The 26553-nt window shown below is 41.1% G+C and overlaps 3 protein-coding genes and 1 long non-coding RNA gene across 4 annotated transcripts; 2 read left to right on the top strand and 2 right to left on the bottom strand.

Moving 5' to 3' along the window:
- Positions 1 to 11209: 11209 nt before the first annotated feature.
- Positions 11210 to 17602, top strand: dmbx1a (diencephalon/mesencephalon homeobox 1a). Its single transcript, XM_049746339.2, has 5 exons — positions 11210 to 11348; positions 14434 to 14588; positions 14722 to 14900; positions 15271 to 15649; positions 15728 to 17602. The coding sequence occupies exons 2-5, from the start codon at positions 14435 to 14437 to the stop codon at positions 16171 to 16173; spliced, it is 1158 nt and encodes a 385-aa protein (XP_049602296.1). The 5' UTR covers positions 11210 to 11348; position 14434; the 3' UTR covers positions 16174 to 17602.
- Positions 12084 to 15577, bottom strand: LOC137839595 (uncharacterized). Its single transcript, XR_011085586.1, has 2 exons — positions 15428 to 15577; positions 12084 to 15333 (listed from the first exon to the last, which is right to left on the bottom strand). It is a non-coding gene; the product is annotated as an uncharacterized lncRNA (long non-coding RNA).
- A 4465-nt stretch (positions 17603 to 22067) lies between the features above and the next one.
- nsun4 (NOP2/Sun RNA methyltransferase 4) lies at positions 22068 to 24561 on the bottom strand. Its single transcript, XM_049746334.1, has 8 exons — positions 24395 to 24561; positions 23688 to 23907; positions 23370 to 23544; positions 23120 to 23274; positions 22882 to 23042; positions 22688 to 22812; positions 22432 to 22564; positions 22068 to 22325 (listed from the first exon to the last, which is right to left on the bottom strand). Exons 1-8 carry the CDS (start codon positions 24485 to 24487, stop codon positions 22182 to 22184), a joined length of 1206 nt encoding a protein of 401 aa, XP_049602291.1. The 5' UTR covers positions 24488 to 24561; the 3' UTR covers positions 22068 to 22181.
- A 102-nt stretch (positions 24562 to 24663) lies between these two features.
- On the top strand, positions 24664 to 26524 carry LOC125984467 (cytochrome b-c1 complex subunit 6, mitochondrial). The gene is made up of 4 exons (XM_049746335.1): positions 24664 to 24831; positions 25145 to 25201; positions 25929 to 26090; positions 26169 to 26524. The coding sequence occupies exons 1-4, from the start codon at positions 24784 to 24786 to the stop codon at positions 26199 to 26201; spliced, it is 300 nt and encodes a 99-aa protein (XP_049602292.1). The 5' UTR covers positions 24664 to 24783; the 3' UTR covers positions 26202 to 26524.
- Positions 26525 to 26553: the final 29 nt, after the last annotated feature.

Raw genomic sequence — 26553 nt, 5'->3', positions numbered from 1 at the left:
GGGAGGGTCGGAAGTGGAATCGCGCCCCCACTCTCCTAACTGTGAGGCGGACGTGCTAACCAGTGCACCACCGAGCCGCCTTTATTTTAAATTTATTTTTTAAATTATATTAATATTATATTATATATTTAATTAATATTTTTATAATTAGGAGTGCCTTAATAAACTAGCTTTTAAGGGGACATTGAAGGGGGAGTCCCCCCCCCCCCACTGGATTTCACCATATACACAAAACCCCTGCAGCACATAACTGAGGAAAAGACTGAAAATAAAATTTCCGTTCATTGCGTGAGACCCCAATCAGCCGCACCACCGGCACACCTTTGCAAACCTCCCCCGAAGCGCCGCAGTAGCCCGTCAATTTTCTCGAGAAAAAGCTCCCCCGACCGATGGGTCGGTCTCGGACATCATCCCGGAGCGGCCTCGTGTCTCCTTAACTATCACGCCAGAACCGGCTGCAGTTGATGGCGCTTCAAAAAAAAAAGCGGAGAGCAAAAGAGCGCGAGAGAGCAAGTGGCCCCCGGCTGTGGGAGGCCTCGCTGTCTAATCACATGACAGCACTCATCAAGACAGCAGCTCCAACAAATCAATCTCCCTCTGACAGTTCATTTAGACTGAATTAATTTGGAATTAGGGGCCATTACTGCAATTGGCAGGCATGGATATTCCCCGAACGCCGGCTGTTATCCTGCTTTGGGGATAAAGAAGAAGGAGCCAGCTTTTCTTTTTTTCCCCCCCAAACCGGTCCTGTAGGATCGAATGGATAAGGTGTTTTCTGAGCTGATCACAGGCTGAGGGAGGTTGCCATTGGATTTTCTGATTAACTATATCATCCTCGTTCTTAATCAGCAGTCGGTCACCCAATTGTTTTGTTTTTTCAGTAATGGTGAAAGAAAATGAGGCTTTAACGACGGCGGTCTTTCTATTGAGTGTTTAACTATTGTCAGTGGCCAATTAAAAGTTTGGTTTTCCACTGAAATAGTGAAGAAAACTGCAGACAATATAATTTGTCTAAATCTTGCCTTCGTTTTAAGTTGTGTACTGTTGAGTCTTTTTTACCTCCGTGTGTTCCTTTTTCAACACTGGTTGAGTCCCAGCTGCTCCACTGAACACATGAATCAGGATCCTCCTGCTGGGTCCCAGCAGCTTGAACTTTACCCGGAGTTCATGACCCACTGCCCCAGAGGTTTGACTGGGGTAAGTCAGCTCCATGGAGACGCTACTTTGAAAAAAACAAACAAAACTTAGACACATATTGGCATACAATTAAGACATCAGCAGGATCACATTTGTCCTGTCTGCTTTGGACAGAGCCCCAAATATGACACAGTGAAAAAAATGGCGTCAGACAAAATGCTAATTTGTGGCCACAAGGGAGCTGTGGGGAATCTATATATTGTGTCCCAAGAAAAATAATAAAATTATATAGTGACTTTGTCAAAGCAAACCTTGAAATCACCCCATCCATCCAATTTACAGCAAAGTATGTGTACCTAATGAGGCGACAGGTGAGTCTTTCTGACTTTCAGTCTTGTAAACACGGCCGACAAGGTAAGAGAGGTGTACCGTGAAGGAGACGCTTCTCTGTGCGACCGTGAGATGAGAGTAAATATTAACATTGACACGCTGCTGTGGAAATACCTCAGTGACTTACTTACAGGCATGGGAGGGGAAGAAAGACGAGTGGATGAAGACGTTTTAGGTGAAGCCCAAAGGTAAACTCAGGGGCAACACGTTCACACATAGCCCTGAATACACACACGCACACACACACGATCGAGAGCCTCCCCCATTAACTCTCCAAACACCTTGATCCCGTTGATGACACGTTCCTTCAACACCTACAAGAAGATCCTTGAGGAAAACAAAACCAGCAATACCGCACAAAAGCAAGATCACCTTCGTGCTTTCTAACACTTGAATCAAACACTTGAGAATTCTTCCAAAGTCGAGGATCCCCGCAGCAAGATGATAAATGTGATTATCAATTAAAAAAAAAAAAAATCAAAAAAAAAAAAAAAAAAGTCATCTATTTATGTATGGGGGGGGGGGATAACCCAAAACCAGTAACCAGTAACCCAAAAACATACACTGAAATGTTTTTGCTGAATGAGAGGAAGAGAAGCAGAAGAGATGAAAGGACGCAACATCCACGTTACGTATTTGCAGTGCGGGTGTAACATTTCAGCACGGGGCTGTTAATAGAGTCAACACACTCTGCACAGGTTTAGTGGCAGAAAGATGTATATGAGGAATGTGAGCGTGCGTGTCAAATATACACTCACCCCACTATCCTCGCATGAAGTTGTATTCATTGCTCATGAAATGTGATTTATTAGGGAAGTGTGTTCTGTTCTGGGCTTTTCATGGCATCATCTCGTTGTGCTACAAACAAGATTTAGAGATTAGAAGCAACGGAGATGAAGATTAATCGCTGGATTTGTGAGGGGAATGTCGGAAAATCCTCTGATTTGCCACTGTGGTGTAGATGTGAATGTGGCTTCACCTTTTGCCAGTGGAGTCGAGGTAACCAAAGATGATTGAAATCTTGTATTATTGAGATTTTGGTGTTTTAAGGTGAAAAATTACAAGAATGGGAACTTGTAACTAATTCAATGAAATGCAGCAAATTTGGGAAAATATTTGTCATATATTTTATTCTAGATATGGTTTATTCTTCATAGCATTTTGCGTTTTTTAAGTCATATTTTTATATTATTTTTTGGAAAATGTTGTTCTTGCTCCTAGCTGTGTAGCACAAATGTTATAGTGAACGAACACAGAGAAGGGAAAGGGATTCTCCATGGAAGGAGGCGGCTCTCTCAGAGAAATTAGCGAAACCACCCAGGCCCTTGTAATACTTAAATCATATCAATTAAGCAAAGGGCCGTCGGGGGATTTGTGGTTAATCTCTCCCCAGAGAGAGAGGCTGTAAATTAGAGAATAAAGAAACGGGAAATGCACAAGAAAGATATTGTATCAAAATAAAAGACCATCGTATTTTACATTTATAGAAACATTATTACAAAATACTATAAAATATTAAAAAACATTTTGCTTACATTCAATGGCTATTGTGCTGCTCCTTCTGGTGTGCTTGCCATAGCCACTTGGGGGCAGTATAGTGCAGACGTTCCACTTCCTCAGTCAGTTGCAGTAATATTGTTCTTTGCTGATGATAAAGAATACAGCGGAACTCCACATACTCCACAGATTCATCCAGTCAGAGTTTTTTAAATTGTATTTCCCTGCCAGCAATGAAGGGGTTAAAAGTGGTATTTAAGGATTAAAAACAACACAAAACCTGAGATAATCCCCAACAGCTCAGCCACACCTGCACACCAGGGAAGTGATTTACGCCACTTTTAATTTGAATGTGAGGAGAAAGTTTTGAAAGAAGAAAATTATACATAGTAATAATTGAACCCCCAAGTTGAGGAGAGATCATATATAAGAGGAACCCCTGTTTCTTTGGTGTGTGTATATGCAAAAATGGCTGAAGTGGGTAATGGAGCGGCGAGGTAAGAGGATTAAGATCAGTACTGGGTCAGGACTGATAGTGAGAAGAGGGGGGACATACTGGGACAAAAGGGATAAGTAACAGAGAAAGGAACGTGGGCAGCAAGAGAGAAAATTAGAGAGGGGAAATATGAAAATGGACAATGCCCCTTCCTCGCTCATTTTTTTACTCTCGTTTTAAAAGTAAAAAAAAACATGGTTGATCGTTGAGGATTGGCAACTCCAAGCAAATCCAAATGTCTTGACCATTTGTGTTTAAATTTAAATTTCTTAAAGGGTTGTAACGCAGCCACACTGGCCTATCTAAGGGGTTTCCCATTATATATTAGCACTGATGTAGCTTGAAGCCTCTTTTTTTCAAAATACTCTTGAGTCAAAGCAAAAAAAAATGTTAGAAGGCTGGCTCGTACCTTGTCGTTTTCATTGGGTAATTTAAACACAAATATCTATAAAAGGTGTTTACAAAAGTTGCCAAACTTTTTGCCTTCCACCCAGAATCCCATGTGACCCATTTTGGAGCTTAGAATGAGCCTGAAGAGGCTGAGCAGAATCATCTGAACGCTTCCCTGACCCACACGTCTCTCTTTTAGCCAATTAGCCACCATCACAGGCTCCGATTCAGCTCTTATTTGCCCGCCAAAGAGGCTCAGCCGCACGACCCTCGGCCGCACGGAGGCACGCCGCCTTCCCAGCGCTCCCGTCCCAAGTCTTAATTCAGACACTTTGAAGTATCGTGGTCTGAGGTGAGGAGCCACTCAATCAATTACGAATAAAATAATCTCCTTATGATATTTCAAGGTTTCTCCAAGTGGGAGGGGGGGAGGGGAGATTATGAACGCCAAATCAGTCTCTCAACTGCGTCTAATGTGACAGGGAGAGAATCAGAGGAGAAGACGGCAGGAAATTAAATAAGGGAAAAAAAAGATTACGTTGAAGTGTGTCACCTCCACTGCTGGGAAATCGCAAACCTGATCCATAAGCAGGTGGCGGAGGAGCGGAGGAGCGAGGAGGGATTATTGCAAGCTGTGTTGAAAAAGGACAAATAGTTGCTTAAAAAGCCCTTTGCGCACCACTGACAGGAAGCACACTCACATACCGCAAAAAGGAGGCAGAAAATCGGATGTGGACAGTTCATTAGGTACGCCTTCACCCGCATCAATGATTCTGCTAATACTCTCACATTGTCGACATATCGAGATGTATAGAAATATTAAAACCAACACTTTTGATACAGCTTTTGTTTCTTTGGATCACTGATGTCAAAATATGTTTAGTTCATTGAAATTCTGTATACATTGGCAGTGTCAAGCTAATTTCTTAAATAACGACAATGTCAACGCAACGTGCTACGAATCCTGTATCCTCCCTCTCTCCACACCTCGACCGTCGCTCGGCCATCCTGCCCGGAGCCCTTCCAATTTTTTTTTTTTTTTTCATGCCCAAGTGTTTGTGCTGCTGCAAGCTCAGCCATCAGCACTCATTGATCGCCGGCCTTCATCCTCTCCGTCCCCTCCCGTCTACCAGACGACCACCGCTAATTCCACCCATCCGAGATTGAGAGGGTCGGAGCAGGGAAAAAAAAAAAAAAATCAATAATAGAGCCAAGTGGGGCGGGGTCAGGGGTCAACGAGGTTCTTGACAAGTGTGTCAGGGGAAGGAGGCGGCGAGAGGGTTTGTCCGCCCGTGTGTGTGGCGAGCGTAAGGAGTGGTCAACAGAAACAGTGTGACCAAAGGCCTCGTGGGTGTATGTGTCAGACTTGTCACAGATCAAATTTATGACCATTGATCTAAGTGTGTGTGTGTTGCATGGTGAGGAATGTGCGTATTGGCTTGGATCATGGTGGAATCTGACAGGGGTGAGGAGTCATCAAATAAAGCCCATTATGGCAAACAAGCCAGGGAAGCAAAGTCCCTTGAGATTCCAGATTGGGCTCCATGTTCATACAGTTGAGTAAACCTTCGTTATACAAAAAAAAAATTGGGGTACTGTTCTTTTTTTCTGGCTCAAAGATTGTATGTGAGTTGAGTTGTAGAGGTTTTAGATCATAATAATGGCAGAAAACAATTTGAAAAGAAATTTTGCGGTCTATTTTATTTTTTGCCATTGAACAGGGGTGTGTAGACTTTTTATATCCACACACTGTATACAACACGATGAGCAACAATGCTCATTTGTGCTTGTCAGCTATCTAGCAACAAGGTTTTACTTCTCACAACTTGTCAATCTTCTGTCTTCAAACATTCATGCCAGTTCAGCTCAATAACGTGCTCTCGGTGCTAACTAGTTGTGTTGAGTTTTTTTTTTTCCTTTCTGTTTTGTACTAATAAAAAGTGTTTCTAAAATAAAAGTCTCAAATAAAAATAAAACACACGCACACACTCAGTGCGCAAAAGCACACGAGCACACCGAATGGAAGACGAAAACTCGAAAAAATCCATTTGCAATTTAAATGGAAATGTAATGAGCCAGCGTGGCAGAGAATTAGTCTGCTGATCAATTGATCAAGTCAAGGACAAATAGGTAAACAAACATATCTATTAGCCTCCTGCTCCGCCCCCTGCCCGCTGTCACAAAGTAGCGGAGGATCACCGAGGCATATGTGTGTGTGTGTGTGTGTGTGTGTGTGTGTTGCTCTCTCTCACACCAGGAGGCTCCTTTAACAAACACATACTCAAAGTGCTCACTGCAAGCCCATATACACAAATGTCAACACACACACACGCAGTTGCATAGAACCCAGTGTGAGCGCCCTGCCCAGCTTGTTACACAGACAGTTGGGCCCAGCAAGGTTCCTTTGAGAGGCAACAGACGGAGCAGAGGCAGTCAGGGGGCCTCCAATCGTGACTACAAAAGTGGGGTGACATCGGACCCGCTGCCGGGACTCAGCCCAATCAGTCGGTGGGAAAGCACACTTTTATTCACTTCCTGTTCGACTTGGGGCACTTCCTGTTTGAACTGCTGTTAATTTGTTATTTTAATAGGAAAGTAGCACTTGACAGTATTGTACTTTTTAAAAGTAAAAAGAAAAAATGAATAGAATGCGAATAAGCAACGCATGCATAATAATTTCAAAGATTCAATTTAAAAAAGTGGACAAGGACATTACGTGGCTTCATTCATTACAATACTTTGATATGATGCTATTATGACAGGAGAGGAGGTTGACAGCTTCAGCATTTCTTTTTGAGGTGATTTCATGCCGGCTGCATGTTCAACGAACAGAGAAAACTGCCTCCATCTCCACTTTGGAGGCAGGATAGGATATTACCCTTAGCTTTTGAGGGCAAGGACATGTGCAAAGGCATTTGAGAAGCTATTATATCTTAGTGTAAACCATCTTTTTCTGTACCTGACTCTGTTAGTCTCTAATATATATATATATATATATATATATATATATATATATATATATATATATATATATATATATATATATATATATATATATATATATATATATATATATATATATATATATATATATATATATATTTTTTTTTTTACTTCGCACCACCTTCCCCAAATTGAGTGTTCATAAAAATGTCTGATTCTCTCAACGCTGACCTGCATATGGACCCGACGGAATAAAAGCCTCCTGATGAGGAAACAGCAGGTTAATACAGGATCAAGAAAACAAAAAGAGCAAGCTTTTTAAAGAGGGCCATTTGTAAAACAAGGAGTTTGATCCCGATTATAGAGCAACAATGACACAATCCCTTATGTTCATTCCTGTAATGCGCTGTGAAGAAGAGGATTTATACTTTATTGTGAAGGAATGCATGGAGGCTGTCTGCTTGCCTATTTAGGAACGCCCCCCCTCCCCCCTCCCTCCTGAGGCCAGGTGTAATCCCTGCATGGCGGAACCAGACGCCTTCAGCCAAGTGCTGATCAGCCTTATAATGGTTCAAGTATTTCCAGTGATACCACCGAGAGGGGGAAAAAATTCTCTCAATCCAGTCGAAAGCTTTCTGTGATTCCACAGTTGGTGCTTTTGGGTCGACTGCTTCTTGGATTTCTCTCCTTCCTCCTTTTCTCCTGGTCCTCGGTGGGTTCTATTGGATTGTCTTAATTGCGTCTAATGACTTAATTGCCACAACTATTCGCTTCATTAGCTCTTGTTAGCTCTATTAGGAATGAACAGAGCCAAGGAGGAGATGGTAATTGGCAGAGTTAATGATGGCAAATGTGTCAAATAAAAGGCTTTTTGACAGCTTGGATTGATTTTCAGGCTGGAATAGCTGATTGGGAATGACAAGAAGTAGTGAAGATTCTGAGCAGGGTTTTTTAGTTCGTTCTCAGAGCTTTGGTTTAAACCTTGTAAGCTCTCAACTTTCAGAGAGTCATCTCCAGCTTATGTCCTGACCATCTGTAAAGTGCAGCGGGATTGTCACTAAAGTAAGACAGATGCTTGAGAGGAAGTGAAGGGATTCTCTCCACAGAGAAGCTTTACAACACGATAGTTTCTCCAGCACCTCTTAAGATCGCCTTAATTGAGGGAAGAGAATGGAACCAGGATAAGACCGGGAGCCCACACCTGAGTCAAACGGAATTAGGAAGATTAGCTCAAGAATGTGGTGATTATCTTTAAGTGAGTTTAACACTTATTTTAAACAGTGGAATCAAGAGGAAGAAAGATGAGTTGCGTAATTTATTTTCACATGGAGCGTTAGTCCTGTCCTTGTCGTAACTGTTTGGAGCTAAAAAAAGATATTTTTGAATTTTATTCAAGCAGAAAAAAATATTTTAGGGACAAATTAATTGTGTCATTGTAATAATATTTTGTTAACATACCCTTGAATATTTGTTCAAATTCAGCTACGAGCAGTTTGCTATTTTTATTTTTGAAATTGACATTTTAGGTCGTGTAAAGTAGGGCTCGGAGTTATTCTGGTTAAAATGAGGAATTTGGCTCCTCATACCAATTAGAAAATTTACATGGCACAAAAATTATTTCTAGTTTATTCCCATTCATGCCAATGAAAATTTGACAACTTTAAAAGTTCCTGGAATTTTGCAACCTTCAACAGAGCCAAATTCCTACCATTGATCTTGATCTGAAACTTTTATGGGAATATTTTGAGACATGAAATCCATGGGTGTCTTATCCGCCATAACTTGGTTGCATTTTGCTCTCTCAGCAACCCGCCCGGTATGATCTCACCTTTCCCTTCCATGCTCCAAACTCTTGTTCTCTCACCCTTTCACTGCATCTTCAGGTTTTTTTTTCCAGCACATAGGTGGATTAAGGCAGAGGGGCTTTTGTTTAGATAAAGCGAAGGATTAGGGAGAGATTTGCCCCCATAAAGTTGTGGGCTTGATGGGCCTTTTATCCCTGCATGTCCCTAAAGCTGTGTTGCCTCTGGATTAGGACTACACAATGGGGCCCCTTGTGCAGAGGGATGTGGGCCAGGCAGGAAAAAAGAAGAGCGCAGGCAAGAAAAAGAAAGGCGACGGAGGAATTGAGACAAGGGAGAAGAAGCGGGGGGATGGATGGATGGATGGATGGATGGATGGATGGATGGATGGATGGATGGATGGATGGATGGATGGATGGATGGATGGATGGATGGATGGATGGATGGATGGATGGATGGATGGATGGATGGATGGATGGATGGATGGATGGATGGATGGATGGATGGATGGATGGATGGATGGATGGATGGAAATCTGCAACTATTAGAGGAAAGTGATCGGTTGAAAACTTATAGATGAGGGATTTGTTCCCAGAGATTCTGAGATCTTGTCACGATAAAGGAGCTATTAGCAGGATTCGTCTGACAATAACACCTCATGCCCTCTTTAAATCAATTTCCCTCGTAAGTGTTTAGAAAATAAATCAAGCATAAAGGAGTGGCTTGTGAAAATGTGCTAAAAATGCATTCGAGAGGCGGCTCAAGGCAAATTGCTTTGTTATTAAAAAAAAAAGAAAGAAAGAAAAAGGTCGCCTGCAAGTAGTCGATTTTAAACTACACATCAAAATGATTAATTGCTGTGGGATGAACAGATGCTGAAATACCCTTGAATGGTGCCGCGGAGGCTGAGTTTTGCAGGATTGCACACCTAATGTATTCATGAAGTTGCAGAAACATCATTAAGACTCATAATTAGCTATTAGGGAGCATCATTCACTATACAGCACTTCAAAGCTTTTTTTTTTTTTTTTTTTTTTGCACAAGTGAAAAGGCAGGTGAAAATTTTGGAAGCATCTCCGAGAGTTTGGGGAAAATTCTGGGGTTTGACTTAATTTTTTAAAAGCGTTTTTATCAGCTGGGAGGGGTCAGTGTTTAGCAACGTTGTGTTGAGCAGTGCACCACTACAGGCTTCAGGGGTAAGGGGAGCTGTTTTTGGGGACGTTTAAGCCCCTCAGACTCGCTGGACAGCTCTCGTCGCTTTATAAGGAGCTTTGGGTGGAGAGGCGCTCAGAAGAAAACGCTTTCTCGCTTTAATTGCTTTAGAGACGCTCCTTACAAAAAGACAGTGGCCAGATTTACCTCCCGTTTAAGTTCTTATTTCCATTGGTTCACAAGTTAATCCTCTTTCTCTCGCGCGGGGAGAGAGGGAGAGCGGGAGAGAGAGAGAGAGAGAGAGAGAGAGAGAGAGAGAGAGAGAGAGAGAGGGAAGAGAATTCATGCAGGGGTGCTAAACTCTAAGGTGACAGATACTAAAGATAATTGAAAAAAAGAAATTTATTCTAGTTATCAACCAATATTTTCTGTTTTTACATGGGTACATTTAATTGTTATTTTGCCACTCAGATAATTAAAATAGTAATTAAAAATACTTTCAGGATTAAAGAAATCTGAAAATAGCAGCTTTTAAATATTAATGCCACGTTATTTTTTAAATGATTGTCTAATAAACATGATGGTGAATAATTCAACTTGTGTAACTGAATTGTTCGTCCAACCTGTTGAAATTAGTGTCCGACACTGTCACAGATCAAACTGCCCCAAACAAACCCTTTCCCACAGGATCTCCGTGCAACCAAATATGCAAGCTTATGCATTAAAAGGCTACTTTGCGCTGCCCTTAATTCCCCACCTAAACGGTTTTGCTCCGGGAGAAGAAATCTTCTCTCTCTCTCTCTCTCTTTCTCCCCCAAAAAAGGAGAAAAAAAAACCCTTCAAGAAGAGAAGGGCATTATTGCCGTAATCCTCTTACCCGCAGTCATTTTAAGACAGGGGTTTTGGGAGGCTGGGGTGGCGTCTTGTCTTCCCTATCCCATACCAAATCCTTCCAGGCCGGGAGGAGAGTATCGAGGCAGCACCCTGGCATATAGTCATTTTGACAAAGTCTCTTCTTCCACAAAAAAAAAAAAAAAAAAGCCCAAACGCAAACAAACCAAAGGTTTCTTCCCTCTTTATACAAAGCATGCAGCCGATCGCATCTAGGAATTTGACAATCGAAAAACATATTTTAAAAAACTAAAACAATTGTTATTTTCACACATTAAATGAGAAAAGGTGTAAATAATATTATTGCTCACTATTTTTGCTCATATTGCACGAAAACAACATCATCTGCTCAAAGTAGATCAATTTAGAAAACAGAAGTCCGAGGGGGACTTTTAATTGGCTGTCTTTTTGAATGACGTCCTAGACAGCCAATAGCGAGCCAGCAGGAGTCGGCCCACACGCTCCTTGATAAAAGGCCCTTGTTAGTCTCCCCCTCCGACGAGGACAAGTCTTGGACGAGTCCCACCGACACGCGAACGCGCGCGTACTGTGGACTTGGAAACAAGACGCGCAAGAAGACTGCGCTACTTTTAACGGCGTTGGAGGGAAAATACAAGATTTACCGTGTGTCAACTTACTGACATTATAAGGTAAGAAAATACTTTTTACTTTTTCTTTTTTTTTTTAAACAACTTGAAAAAAATCAGATTGGCTGAACTTTGACACGACTTTTTTCTTCTGTCTTCCAATATTCGTTTACGTTAATGCATGTAACTTTACTGCTTATATGTTTTTTTTCAAGAAAAACATACACGCGCCTGTAAGTGGTCATACTGTCATTTCAAAATATGTCAAAAAGGTCACCAAAAAAGCCACGTTAAATTCCAATTGATTCTGATTTATTACGAGATAAAATATTTGGGACCACGTGTCATTATAAATAAACAGTTTCCAGTAGGACCCGTTTTATTTACACACGTGACCTAAGGTACATTTTGTTTGAAAAACGTCTCATTGTAGCCCAGTAGAACCGTATGATTGGTTACAGCCAGTCAATAAAGAAACTTAATGATGACAATTTAAGTACAGTCGCTCTTATAAGTTTACAGAACCCAGGGAGAATTTGCCTTGTGATTAGGCAAAACAATTATTTTCACTAGAGTTCAAATTAATACAAATAGACCATAAAAGAAAATGAGATGCTCCAGTCTTTTCATATTTTGCCCATAAACTACATGATAAATGTTTAGACAATATTTTGACAAATTATGTAAACTTTTGAGCACAAAAATTCATTCCAATCTAATCCAATTCAACTTTTTTAAGGCACACTTTTAAAGCAAACGCTGGAATTAATATTACCTAAAATATGACTGCAGGCACGCATGTGAACAACAAAAACCTAAACACAACACCTATAACTAATTGTAATATATTAAAAGCAATTCATAATACTGAATATTTGATATCTTAAGATTTAGAAATTTCTAAGATAAAGATTTATTTGTTTTATTATCTTACGACAATTTTCTGGGTCTGATGTTGACTTTCCAAGTATTTTGGTTTAATAAGGCTCAGAAATCCCTAGATACTTTGTTTTTCATATAGAAAACCATTTGGTTGGTTATACAAGAAAATAAACATATTTTTTGATGATGAATAATTAGATTTTTTGGAACACAAGAACACCAACAAACAAGAAATTGTGTGGATTCAACTTTTGTCAATTTCCCTGAAAAATCTACAGACTTTTAGCAAACACAATGAGATGTTTTTAAATGCTATCTTGACAATAAGTTCAAAATGAAGCATAAAAGAAAAAGCGGGTCTTGGCCCTGTATGTGACCGTCCCGAGCGCAGAGCAGATTGTCCGGCCCCTGAGGGCTGCTATCAAATACCATTTTTCCTCATTTACTAGCATGAAAAGACTTGCACTGTACATGCCAATTTCCATAATGACGCTTTGCTAATCGAAGCATTGAGCAGCGCTGCCAGCAGGAGGTCCCCAGCCGCCTGCCCGCAGCGCTCTGCAGCCTGCACGGCTAAATCGCGGCCCTCCGTGATCAACCATTGTGTTCCATTTGCCACAAATGAAACCAGAAATTCCTGTGATCCAGTTTGCGGGAGGACAATGCAGTCACCTCAGCTGCATTTAAACGTACACTCGGAGTTCTCAACGTATAAAAAGGCCGTCCGCCGCGCACGCATGTGTCAGCGTTGATGATAAATGGAGGGCCTTGCAGTCGAAACCTATTTGCACTTCCATTAGACGGCGAGCCAAATGGGGATCAACATGCATATTTTTACCCGCGGAGAAGCCATACATCTCAGCCAAAACGTTGCCCGGGGGCGATGGGATAAGAGGCCGCCAGAGAGGAGAAGGGGGAGGGATGGAAAGGAGGGTGGGGGGTCTGGGAGTCGGGGGGCATTCAAGTCAAATACTTGAGGGAGGAAAGTAAATGTTTAGCGAAGCACCTTCTGTCCCGGCGAATTAAACGATTCCCCACTGCCCTCATCACATCCATCAGTTGCTGCAGCCTCCAAACAGCCGCTGAATGGACTTGTACACGGAAGCTCCACACCAATAATAATAATAATAAAATAATAATAATAATAATAGGGCTCAGATTACTCCCCAAAATGATGCACAACAAAATATATGAGTAAATAAGCCTTATTTAGACCACAATTATATTATAATCATGTGAAATATGAACTCATGATTATACCAAAATAAATAAAATAATTATTCTAACAAATCCAAATTACAAAAACAGTGAAGATATTTTTTTTCTACATATGCACTTACTGGCTACAACTTTAGCAAAGCCTGCACAGAAGATATAATAAAATAAGACAATATACGTAGTCCTAACCATAAAATTAGAACTACAATGCAGTGCAGTTCATCACGACACAGATAATAACAATAACATTAACGTCAAATGAAGGATTGTCATCTCTTTATTTTACCTTTGTATTTTTTTTTTTTTTAAGTCTTGCAGCCTACTAGATCTCATTTACGAGTTGCCAGCAATAAGCGGACAGAACTACATCTAGAATGGTGGCTACATGATCGAGGCAGAAAAAAAATGTCATTCTTACAGAATAAAAAATAACCTATGACAAGCTATTGCACTTTTATTAGCCAATGTCACTGAAGTATTGGACCTTGGAGAGAGCCCCCTCCTGCTTCCTCCATATTAATACATATCTAATACTATAATACCAATACATATCTAATCGTGTCCTCGAGCGGTCCATCTACCATGCATGTTGAAGACCGGTTAATGCCAACTACAGAATGTAATTTTTGGTGATAAGTGTGCCTGGCATAATGCAAGCATCAGATAATTTGGGTATAACCTTATAACCACCAATTTAAAAAATAATCTTTACATTCTCTCGCTTTTTTTGTTATTTCCCTACAGATGGTTAATCAACGTTTTGTTGAGCTGTCAAAGCAAACATTTTCCGTGGGGATTTGGCTTCTGAGGGATCACTGAATGCGTTCATGAATAAAGCATCCGTTCCGGTTCATTATGGCAACGAGCGGTAATTGCCCCCAATTAAAAGCCTTTTGTATAATTAATGGAATGAGTAGGGCGATAATTGGATGTTAATGGATAACACTTTTGTCGGGGGCACACATTAACACCGGAGGAGCAAGTAGTGCGTCAAAAAAAAATAGCAAAAAGTCTTCATCCTCTCTGTTTTTCTGCGTTTTCCACACAGCATGCAGCACTACGGCGTGAACGGCTATTCGCTGCACGCCATGAACTCCCTAAGCGCCATGTACAACCTCCACCAGCAGGCGGCGCAACAGGCGCAGCACGCGCCCGACTACAGGCCGTCCGTGCACGCGCTCACTTTGGCGGAGAGACTTGCTGGTAATTGAGTACACACACTCACTCACACTTCTACAAAGCCCTCACGCAGACAGACAGACAGACAGTAAGCGGGTCGCCAGACTGTGAAATAAAACTTGCCGTGTGTTGTCTTCCAACGGCTGCGCATTTCAAGACATCATCCTCGAAGCTCGTTACGGCTCTCAGCACCGCAAACAGCGCCGGAGCCGCACGGCTTTCACCGCTCAACAACTGGAAGCCCTGGAGAAGACCTTCCAGAAGACGCACTACCCCGACGTGGTGATGCGGGAGCGGCTGGCCATGTGCACCAACCTGCCCGAGGCCCGTGTGCAGGTGGGTGCACACACCGGGTGATATTTGGAGTTGAAAAAATGCATACAAGTGCAGTGGATCATATGATAAAATATGTGCAACTATGACTAAAGGTTTATGAAATGATTTAAAATATAAAACGGTATCTTAGGTTGGAACTAATTTAAAATGTATTTTTATATTAATGGCCCAACTTAAAACATTTTTGTCTTGAAATTTTGAGTTCAACTCAACCAATTATTATTATTTGTTTAAATTGTTTTTTAGCCTGGCGGAGTGAATTTATTTCGAAAATGTTCTCGTACTCCTCTCGAAGACTGGGTTCGCACACCTCTGCAATAAAACAGATTGCACTCACCTAAATCCATTGGCTGCTTTATCACCTCCCCAGGTTTGGTTCAAGAACCGCAGGGCCAAGTTCCGTAAGAAGCAACGCAGCCTCCAGAAGGAGCAGCTGCAGAAACAGAAGGAGACAAGTGGGGATGGAGCAGCTGAAAAGGAGGACGCTCCTGCACCTTCCACGACTGTCCTTCCTGACCCACACTTACCTCCGTCCACCTCAGCTTCGTTGGAGACAGACAGTCCGGCGGTGCGTCCGGCCCCACCGGACATGGAACTGAACGTGACGTCGGCCGAGCAGTCTGGCAGCGAGTCTGCGACGGAGGACAACGCAACAGATAAGGAGGATGAGAGTAAATGTCAGCACAGCGAGAGAGCCGTGACACCTGGGGACGTTTCTTCGCCCTGCAGGAGACTCAGCCCGAAAGCAGGTGAGAAGATGAAAGGCTTTTTTTGTCCTTAAAAAACTTTTTTAGGCTGATTTCTAAAAATGTCTTCTCTGTGTACAGACTCACCTCTCGTCTCTCCGTCCGTGACTCCTTCGTCATCCAGCAGCGGCCTGGCCGGCGGAGGCGGTCCCCTCTCCCAGAACCACTCGTACTCCTCCTCCCCCCTGAGCCTGTTTCGCCTGCAGGAGCAATTCCGCCAGCACATGGCCGCCACCAACAACCTGGTGCACTACCCTGCTTTTGACTTGGCTGCCCCCTCTTCACTCCCCTACCTGGGGATGAACGTCAACATGCCACCGGCGCCGCTGGGCACTCTGCCCTGCCAGTCTTACTACCAGTCGCTGTCTCATCATGCCCAGCAGGTTTGGGGCAGCCCGCTGCTGCAGGCGTCGGCGGCCGCAAGTGGACTGAGCAGCCACAACAGCAAGACCACCAGCATCGAGAACCTGCGGCTGAGGGCCAAACAGCACGCTGCCTCTTTGGGACTAGACACCTTGTCCAACTGAGAGTTCCAGCTACTAAGTTTTTAAGCGGGGACGACGTGCGTGCGAAGCTTAGTGACAAAGTATCTGCTGCTGTTTTAAACTCAAGAGAAATCAGTGACAACCTTGAAAAAAAAAATTTGAAAAGTAAACACACAAAGTGCATGTTTCTACTCAAGGACGCTCATATTTGAAGTTTGAAACAAGTTCAACAATAACTGCTGAGGTTTACAAGAATAATGTGAATATATGAGGCACTTTTTGAGGGGTGGAGGGAGCACAGTGACCGCAAGGTAAAACAGCATCTTTTGTTTGAAATGGTTACCACGATATGAAGTTTACAGAAAAGTTCATTTGTGGAAATACGAAATGGCGATCACAACGTATTTACGGTATTTGTGGCCATGAAATATGTGCACACAAAATAGTCATTTGTGGTTGTGAAATAGGTGCACAATTTTGCGGCCATGATATACGTACAACAAACACACCAAATATTAATTTGTGGTCACAAAATAGTTGCGGGAAATCTTGTCGAGAAATTATCGAGCAATTTTTTTTTTTAGTCTGGTTACAACGAATCCATCCAACACAAATGAGGATTTTGGACTCACTAAAATTACTTTTAATCCCTCCACCACTTTGTCTCATGACTTGGGCTCCATAAATATATTGTGAAACGCTGAATAATAATTTAAAAAAAAAACTTCTACCAAACCTTTGGAATATACACAACATGTTCGACATGACAGCAAAAGCAAGGCACGTTGTCCTCAGCCGTATTATTGCGAGTGACTCATTTACCAGTTAATAGTCGGCGATGCAGCGCTTTGTACATAATGCCAACATGATTTCAGTGACGAAATTCTCAAAGCATTTTAATTACATTTAGCCCGAGGGGGAGGAGGGCCAGGGCAAATGTAATAATGAGCATGCATACCATTTAAGAAAGGTTGTTACACTTAAACTGTCAAATGATGGCGCATCACTTGACAAAGAATTGATCCATCTTCCAAAAATAGGACATATCATAAATTAGTAAGAGTCTCTTGGGGAAACTTGCTGCTTTTCAATGAAAGTCCCACTGACTTAGCACTTCTGGCATCGGCTGATAATGGTAATCGGAAACACACACACACTCACACTATTTTAATATGTGAAATATAAAATCTATCTTAATAATTGTAAAGTATTGTACTATGTTGTATAACTGATAATGGAAGTCCTTTAAGTCATTTTAGCTGTAAGATTGTATTTGCTGATGCCATCCCTCCCCGATGGATCCTCCGTCTTTGTCCACAACTTGGTCCAGTGGTGTGTGCTAGATAGATTATAATGTAAGATTTGGAGGACAGCTGATTCCTTTCCTCTTCCCAAACAGTGTAGACTTAGTGTTGTTGAAAAATATCTACAAATAAAAAAACAGCTTGAAGATGTTTATATTGGAAACTTTTTCTGCTGGGTGCGTTTGTTTCATTGTTAACAGCATTTTGGGATTTTATTTATTTTATTTTTATCCAATTTTCAAAAACAAACTGTCATCATATATTCATTTAGGTAATTAAAATTTAATTTAAAGATGCTGTATTATATGATACATCCATATAAACTAATATGTTCTCAGTGTTAGTCGAAATGGATTTGATTTTTATAGATGAAGTTACAAATTTAAGACTTTAATTAAAACAACTTAATAAAGTTGTTTGTCCTAATTTGTAGCATGAAACGGAACAATAATTCACGAGAGAAAATTAGTCATCCCAGAAATGTAAAGACTAAATTTTAAAAAATTATATACAAATTATACAAAATATTCCGATGAGTGCAGAAACATCAGATAATAAAAAAAAAGAGAGACAGAAATATGTGGGGAAATAAAAATTGGTTAAAAAAAAAAACCAAGGAGCCATAAGCCATCCCCAATGAATAAGCAGGCCATTATCCTGAAGAATGACGGCCTGGGGCGGTGATTATGCTGCTATTATATCTTTAACAGCATGGTTTGTCAAAACACACACCCTCACTCACCCTGCTGCTGCTAACCACACACACACACACACTCTTCAACACATGACCACAAAGGGGGACATTCACAAAATGCCCTCTTGGCCTTCTAGCGGAAAACAACATTGTTCCTTCTGTTGTGTAAATAATAATGCTTGAAGCAATTTTTAATATGCTCATGAATTAAACAGGGGGACAAAAAAAATAAGATAAGCTAATGATCTGACCAGATTAGCAGCATTAATGGGAGTGCAACACATCACCCCGACCTTGTTGTTTCATTACATCACATACAAAAGAATAAAAAAAGTGTGTTTTCATTCAAGGGCATCTTGATTGCATGGCTGATACAATCACATAGCGAATGTCCTTGTTATCCACGGCCTGTACAGGTACACGCCGTGATTTTCTCCCACGAGGCCCGAGACCAGTTAGCATAACACAATACTCGAGTCCCAAATGTTCTCTCATGTCCTCACAAATACACGCACGCACACACACACACACACACACACACACACACACACACACACACACACACACACACACACACACACACACACACACACACACACACACACACACACACACACATACGCCCGCGGGCTGAACAGGGATTGCTAGATTGTACTGCCGCAGGGTCAAGTGGCCTTGATGCAGGATCAGGCTGCTTCCATCTCTGTATTTCCACCACTAAAGCCGCATACAAAACACTGAGGCTCACTGGCCACTACATTAGGTACACTTGCAAAATATTTATAATATAAAACTGAGAAACTTGGCAAGATTTTATTGATGTGTTTTGCTAACGGGTTTCACTGAAAAAAGTGAAACAGTATTTTAAAATTTCAGCCACTGGATACTTTGAGTGGATTATGGATACAATTTTGCGGCTCAACATAACATTAATAGAAATTTAAAAAAAGTGAGATTTCTCAGCAGTTTGATTTTTTCATAGTTTGCCTAATTTTAAAATAGTGATTTTTTTTAAAAGAATAAAGTTTTTAAAGGCCTTGTTCCTTATTGTGGTACGTCAAATTTACAAGACATTTATTTTCACTTTACAGGCTTTTCCAATCAAGTTGTTGGAAATTCAGTGGAGACTCAAGATGACTTGCTTAATTTTCATCAACTGAACCGGTTAAAATAATTTTAGACACCATTTCCAATCCAATGCATCACATATCCCATAAAGTAACACTATAAACTTTGTGTACAAGCCCCCCAGGACTAGTGCTACTCACACAACCCCCGTGAGCACAACTCCCCATACAAAAATCACAGTGTACCATTCACTCACTGCCTCTCTCTCTGCCCCTTCTCCATGGTTCTCTTAAAGGTTTTAACCATGGCGAGAAAGGAAAGTGCCAGCGCAAGAAACCTCGGCCAATTGAGAAGGTGACAAGGTCTGCCAGAAAATGATCCTAATCCTGTTTCTAGCATTCTTTTAGCCCACTGGCGTGGCCATTTCGCAGCATATTATCTGAGCTGTCAGGGCCTCGGGAAATCCCTCTAATAGTCTGCATTGGCCAGATACACATCAAAGCTCTCCTGGAAACCGCCCGCAGGAACTTAAAAAGGGGAGAACGATTCGGATCGCAGCTGCAAGGCTTAAACGTGCACACGAGTAAACAACACTCAACGGAACGCAAAACTACCTTGAATCTTTGCAAGTAATGATGCAGAGTAGTTAAGGCTAATCGATAAAGAACAACAGGTGGCTGAACTGCATCCCGGCCGACCCTCCATTAGTTCCAGCTCATCTTCTATTTTCTTCTTGTCCCCCCCCCCCTTAAAGACCCTGACTGCCATCTCGCCCCTCCCGGGTAATCTTCTTAGTGAGAAGAAAACCTCCATTCTGTCGCTCTCTAATCTGGCTTCAGCCTAAATTTACGGTTGCATTTCTAATGTGGGCCTCCAAAAAGGACTCGGATAAAGTTTGTCGCTACAACAGGAGAACTTATTATTTATTTAGTAAAACGGATGGATGGAAAATGACATGTGGTACAACTACATACATTTGCAGGACTTGAACTTGGTTCATAAAAGATATACTTGCAGTCACTTTTTTTTTGGGGGGGTGGTCAATATTCCCCCCCTATTGAAAATAACAGAAATATCATTAAGAACTTTGCAAATTTAACAAGACTATAATATTGTAAGCCCAACAAATTATTACTCACAAACCGATGAGACAAATTAGAATTTTGTGGAAGAGCTCAGTTGTACTACATGTGGCACTTTTGCCAGGCACGCTACATAAGAGCGTTTTACATCTTTATTGACAATAAGGCATCATTTAAATTGTGCCCGCAGACCTCACCGAAACAAGGCTAAACCCATTCAATTTGTCTTTTTAATACATAGCATATGTCTGTCTATGGCAGGCTTATACGCAGAGACTCAAGTGCACAGCGCCTCATTGGCCAATTCAATAAAGCCGAGACAGGCAGAATCGAGTACTAAGTGATCTCTAACCGTCTAGTCGTCTCCTGAGTGTTAAATCATGTAAATTTATGGAAGGGCCCATAGGAAATACATATTTACAATACGTTTAGGTAATCACAAGAGATGTGAACAGGCCCCGGAGATGAAAGCAGTCAATACAAAAATAGTTTTTATGTGTCATTAATTCCCTCTGCATTCTCCGGTCCATCCCCCTTGTACCGCAGTAAGACAGTAATCACTCACAATCGCTCAGATAATTATCTGCACTCATCTGTGGAATAAAAAAAAAAAAAAAAAAAAAGCAGAGGGGGCAAAAAAAAAAAAAAAAAAAGAGACATCCCATTTTAGCTCCACCACTTTAATGTTCATCTGGGAGCAGCCTGGCTGTGCGATGTGGATGGGAGTCAGCTCAGTGCTTGGAGCACCTTAATGATAGCAGCCGCTGGATGACACACACACACTCCGGCATAGCCCACTCATTAGACATACACACACCTTTTTCATGCTACATTGCCTGGCCAGGAGAACATAAAGGGTCATCTGTGGTGTGATGGGGAAAAATGAGAGACACCTCTTCGGCGCTCACATTAGAGAGCGTTTCACCTCTGAATGATGTCAATGTAGAATAGAGTCGAAGCGGCGCTATAATGTAAACTGCTCGGATAGAGACGCTCATTACGAACTCCTGCCACATTATTAGGCACACATCCAACCTGATGGATTTGTCCACTGGAGAACAAAAAGACGGTGTTTTATTTGTAAAGGAATGTGGGTAGGTGATTTCTCATCCAATATCTTGACAGAAAAGGACAAAATGCTGGCTTTACTGACTTCATACAGTGTAAACTTTAGTGACGGACCATCAGCGGCCTCTAGTGGGCAAATAATATAACGTTCTAGACAAGATCCTTTTGACAATTTGTAAGACTGGGGGGGAAAACGAATACATATATAGGAAATTAAAATACCTACTTCAATGACTCAATTAAAAACGTGTTGCATAAATGCTACCACGGTGAAATAAAAAAAGCTAGCTTGTAAAAATATATATTGTACTTAAGTTAAAGATAACAGAAGCGTACCTAAAAAATGCAAAGTAAAATACGTACTGTACTAGAAGTTAAACAAGATGTACAAACTGTTTTGCATGTTTTAAAAGAAATTTTGATTTGTTTAGTAATTCTTTGCATACCACTAGAGGGAGCCGGCGTACCACTATTGATACTCGTGCAAAACCATCTTATTACTGTGACCTCTACTTCTATTAGAGCAATAGAAGTAGAGGTCACAGTAATATTGCTATTGCTCTGGTAAACCGAAATCAAACTTCTATTCCAGTGGCAAATAAAGTTCTCTGTATTGTACTTTGTGAATATTGTTATTGTACTGTATAAAGATACCATTCCTTGCATTAGACACCCCAAATTATTCTCAAATTATTCCCAGAAAGACGCTCAATACTTGAGTCATTCTTACAAGGATTTTACTGACGTGTTAAACGCACATTCATATTACAAAAAAAAATCACAACATTATTCGTACGTTGTAAGTAACTGAATGTCCAGCCACATAATCCCAATCTAGGTGAGCCTCTTTAGTTTGCACATATAAATGGGTCCAAAGTTAGCAGCTAAGTGTGGGATGACCAGCTCACCCAGATGGAGGTCAGAAGCGAAATGAAAGGTCGTCCTGAACATGCGTCTGAGTGGCCGCAGGTCGACAACCTAGACGCAGGTTCAGTTTTGGAGAGGAGAAACAGCAGTCAAATTAATATGTCCTAATAGTTCAACTAGACTATCTTCTGAGCTGTGAGTGTTGGTTCAAACTGACCTGAAGCTGGATGCCGTGGTTCTCACGTGCTAAGTCGATGGCTTGTTCAACCACGCCAACATTCTGGATGTGAGAAAGCGTGCAGGTGGAGTAAACGATCTCGCCACCAGGACACGCTGCCACTACTCCCGCCCTGCAAGATGCCAGGTTTGTCTTTAGTTTACCGATTTAACTTGTAGTGGCCAGCACTCATATTCTCATTGTAATCCACGGGTTGAAAGTGATCTTACATACGACAAGTGTGTGTTTTGCTTACAGTAGTAGTTCCAGCTGTAGCTGCGGCAAGCGTCGCCTCTCGCCCGTTCTGACCTTACTAAAAATATTGTTATCATCCTCCATGAGTGAATGTCGGTCTGTGGTACAAGGAACATCAACAAGGACCTAAACCACACACGGCAAATTAGAGGCATTACTCTCATGAAACGAAAATACAAACATAAAAAGCCTTACTCTATCAAAAGTATTCGGTTCCATTTCTCCCCACTTGGTGCCGTCGAAGGAACTGATGCGCAGCTTCTCGTGGGTCATAAGTTGTTTAGGAACGTAGCTGTGGAAAACTTTCTTCAGTCGGGATGTCCGGGACACAGAGGAATCATTCAAACACAAAAAACCTTCAGGTACATAAAAACAACACATGGTTAATATAATAGCATTATTGCATGGAAATTGAAAAATGAAATTTTATTACCAATGGCATGTGTCTGGAGCAAAGCGAGAGCCTTGCCTCCAGGGGCAGCACAGAGGTCCAGCAAGTTGTGTCCCTCGTGAACATCTAGTGCAAGGCAAGGCAACACTGATGCTGCGTCCATCAAGTAGTAGCCCAATAAGCCAGACGTGTCTGGTCTTAAGAGGACAAAGCAGAATTGACACAACGTAAAACGCATGCGTGTTTGAGTGACGTTCACTAACTTTGATGGATCTTAATTCAAAAATCGCACCTCGCTGGTTTGAAACGCGTGATATCTCCTCTTGGAAAGACTAAACACTTGATGTTAGGGCTGAGGCGTGGCTGCGATAACTGTTGCTGATCAAAAATATCACGTTTCTCCGGACATGTGGAATCAGACTTCTCACTGAGTTCCACTTTTGGGTGTTCCTCCGTCCATGCATGTTCTGCATAAACGACAAAGCAGACAATCAACTGGACATAAGAAAATATGCTTGAAAAAAAAAAAAAAAATACAGTATAAAAACATAAAGGTTTTATACAAATACAATGACACTCGAAACTTTCAATACATCTCAAACCCACCAACCATTTCTGTCTGTGTCTGTGACAAAGTCTCTGCATCCATGTGATGCAAGTTCGTCCACAAAATCGTTTTGGCAGAAATTATTAAGAAGGGCTCCATATTTCCTCTCCGAGAGCAAGGCAGCTCGCACCGATGGCCAAAGCTGTCCCAGCTGACTGCTGTAGGTGACATCAAAATGACGCAGGGCCAACTTGGTAGGTGGGAACTTGGGGCGAGAAGCAGCCTGTAAAAAATAAAAATAAAAAAATTAAGTGGGGTTAAAAAAAATAAAATACATTTTCAGGAATACTTATACAGACAATGATAAATGTAGCAATCCATCTTCTAGAATAAACTCATTGTACTAAAAAGTGAAAAGTGGAATGAGGTCTCAAACCTCAAAACCTTTATGGCAGTTGAGCAAATTTTACTCTAGACTTTTATGAACACTAAACTGTTTAAGAGATTTGAATTAATTTCACTGGATTTTTTTTTTTTTGCTATACATTCAGAATATTTGATTGAGCATGTAAACGAAGTTAGTGTCCAATGAGTAAATGTTCAGGACAGACTGACCTTGCCACAAAATGTTAATTTTACAGTCCTATTTGTTGAACGCGACTTGTAAACGCGTTACCCAACATTTCTTAATTATTGAAAAAATACCTCATAGGTGCAAACATCACTTACTCGTTAAATTCCATATAATATTAATCGTGTTCCACACATACCCATTTTGCTTTTACTCGATGTCTTCTGAACGTTAAAGATCTTAAATCTCTCATTTTTCGCATTAAAATTCTAGCGTCCAAGGGCAGCGCCATTTTTTTAGGTACGTTAATTTTTTCTTTCCGGCATTACCCTACTATGATATGTAACGTTCCGGATGACATCACGCAACAGTAGGTGGGACTTTAAATACATATTCGGTATTCAATTGGAGGAAAGCAACATCAGTCAATGTATACTGACCAATAACGGAGTTTTTCCGGTGAGCCCTTTCGACATTTCCTGTGAGTGACCGACCCTTCTGTCCTCGAGTGACAGTAGCTGCTTAAGCAGGCGCTCAAGGTCTAGAGTTTTCTCTGGCACGTTTGTGGACAATTTCAGGGCAGTAGTCATGGTGGTCGAAAGAAAAATGCTCACTAATGGTGACCCCGAAGACGAGGTAAAGAAATAAATTAGAATTTATGCCTGTAGAGTTGCTCCAAATATGGGGTTATGACTCAACCTACATTACACGTTCATTCACAAGGGTGGTGTTAGGATTAATTGTTCTCTCAGCACAAACGTAAATAGATGAAACAGACGATAATCTAAATGTGCATATTGTTTATTTTATTGTAGACTATTTTCGGGGGACTGCCAGCTACCCAAATCGCCCCTTTTATTTTTAACAATTTAATGTAATTTGTTTGCTCCTGCTTTAAATGTATTTTACAAATATTCTAATGCATTTCTTAAACACTTTTAATTCCAAGGAGGAAGATGCCCCTGAAGAGGAAGAAGAGGAGGAAGAAGAGGAGGAAGACTTGGTGGTATGTTCTGTTTCATTCATACTATATTTTTGTTTATGTATCACGATGGGACTCTTCTCTACACACGAGCTTCTTTCGTGATTACTACTCACCATTTTAGGATTTTTTTCCTATTATTTACCAGTAAGCGCACACAAACATTTTAGGGTATTTTCTAAAAATCACCATGAGACCCTGAAAAGTCATTTTCTAGAATCATGTCGCATGTGATTATATAGTTGCACATTTTTAGGAATGGAAAAATGCTGCGGTGTCAAAATTTAATTGATCAATCAACAATCAATCGATGATCAAATTAGTACACAATTACTCAATGAATCATTTACGCCATTGTTTAACTCAGTGTTTCTTAACCTTGTTGGAGGTACCGAACCCCACCAGTATCATATGCGCATTCACCGAACGCCTCTTTAGTGAATTTTTGGGTTTTTCCAAATTCAAGACATCGATGTTTATTACTGGTGCACAAAATGAGCCGTGCATGAACATCACCTTGTTCAAAGAAAAAAAAAACCACACAATGCATGAAATCAAAACAAATTACATACCTGCAGATCAGTGTGACTTCTGCTGTTGCCTTTGCGAGACCAGTTCAGATCTGCGTCATCACGAATTTACACAATAAATCAAATAATTTTTTTATCCAATCAATCGAATGGGAAATCATGATACTTACAAGTTACCATTGTATTGAATTGTATTCATACACTGTTTTTGTCCCCTCTAGGACCCCTTAGAAACAATCCGTGCTAAGTGTGCAGAAACAGAACACTGCGTACACTATAAGGAGCGTCTGGAGCTCTGCGAGACCCGGGTCAACTCCAAATCCCAAACCACAGAAGAGTGCACAGAAGAGCTCTTTGACTTCCTTCATGCACGTGATCACTGTGTACGTGTGACACACGCAGAGAACATACCGAAATCATTCTGTGTGTCCTAATGTCTCTTCTTCACCTTTTCTATGCAGGTAGCCCACAAATTGTTCCACAATGTGAAATGATCTACCCAGCAACCACCTGCATCTGTATGATCACTGTTGATTGTAACATAAGGAGAAGCATACTTGCAAATTGGTATTCTATATTAATACATATTGTATGACGATCTCACCATGACTTTCCACTATGTACATTGCATATATTGTGTGAGGCTTTTTGTACATAGAGTAAGCCCTGCTTTTACGGAGTCAAGATTTCCGAATTTCATTGTGGTCAGTTCATAAAGAAAAACAACCCGCATTCCTGTTCATGCAGAATTGTGGTGATATTTTTGTTCCATTTGGACCGGTGTGATAAATAAAAATTCTCTTTGGTTATCATTTCACTGCCAGCCACCTTGTTAATTTGCACCGA

Source organism: Syngnathus scovelli, chromosome 17 (genome assembly GCF_024217435.2).
Source record: "Syngnathus scovelli strain Florida chromosome 17, RoL_Ssco_1.2, whole genome shotgun sequence".
Classification (NCBI taxonomy): Eukaryota; Metazoa; Chordata; class Actinopteri; order Syngnathiformes; family Syngnathidae; genus Syngnathus; species Syngnathus scovelli.
Note: the sequence above shows the minus strand (reverse complement) of the source record. Positions and strands in the feature narration are given on the sequence as shown.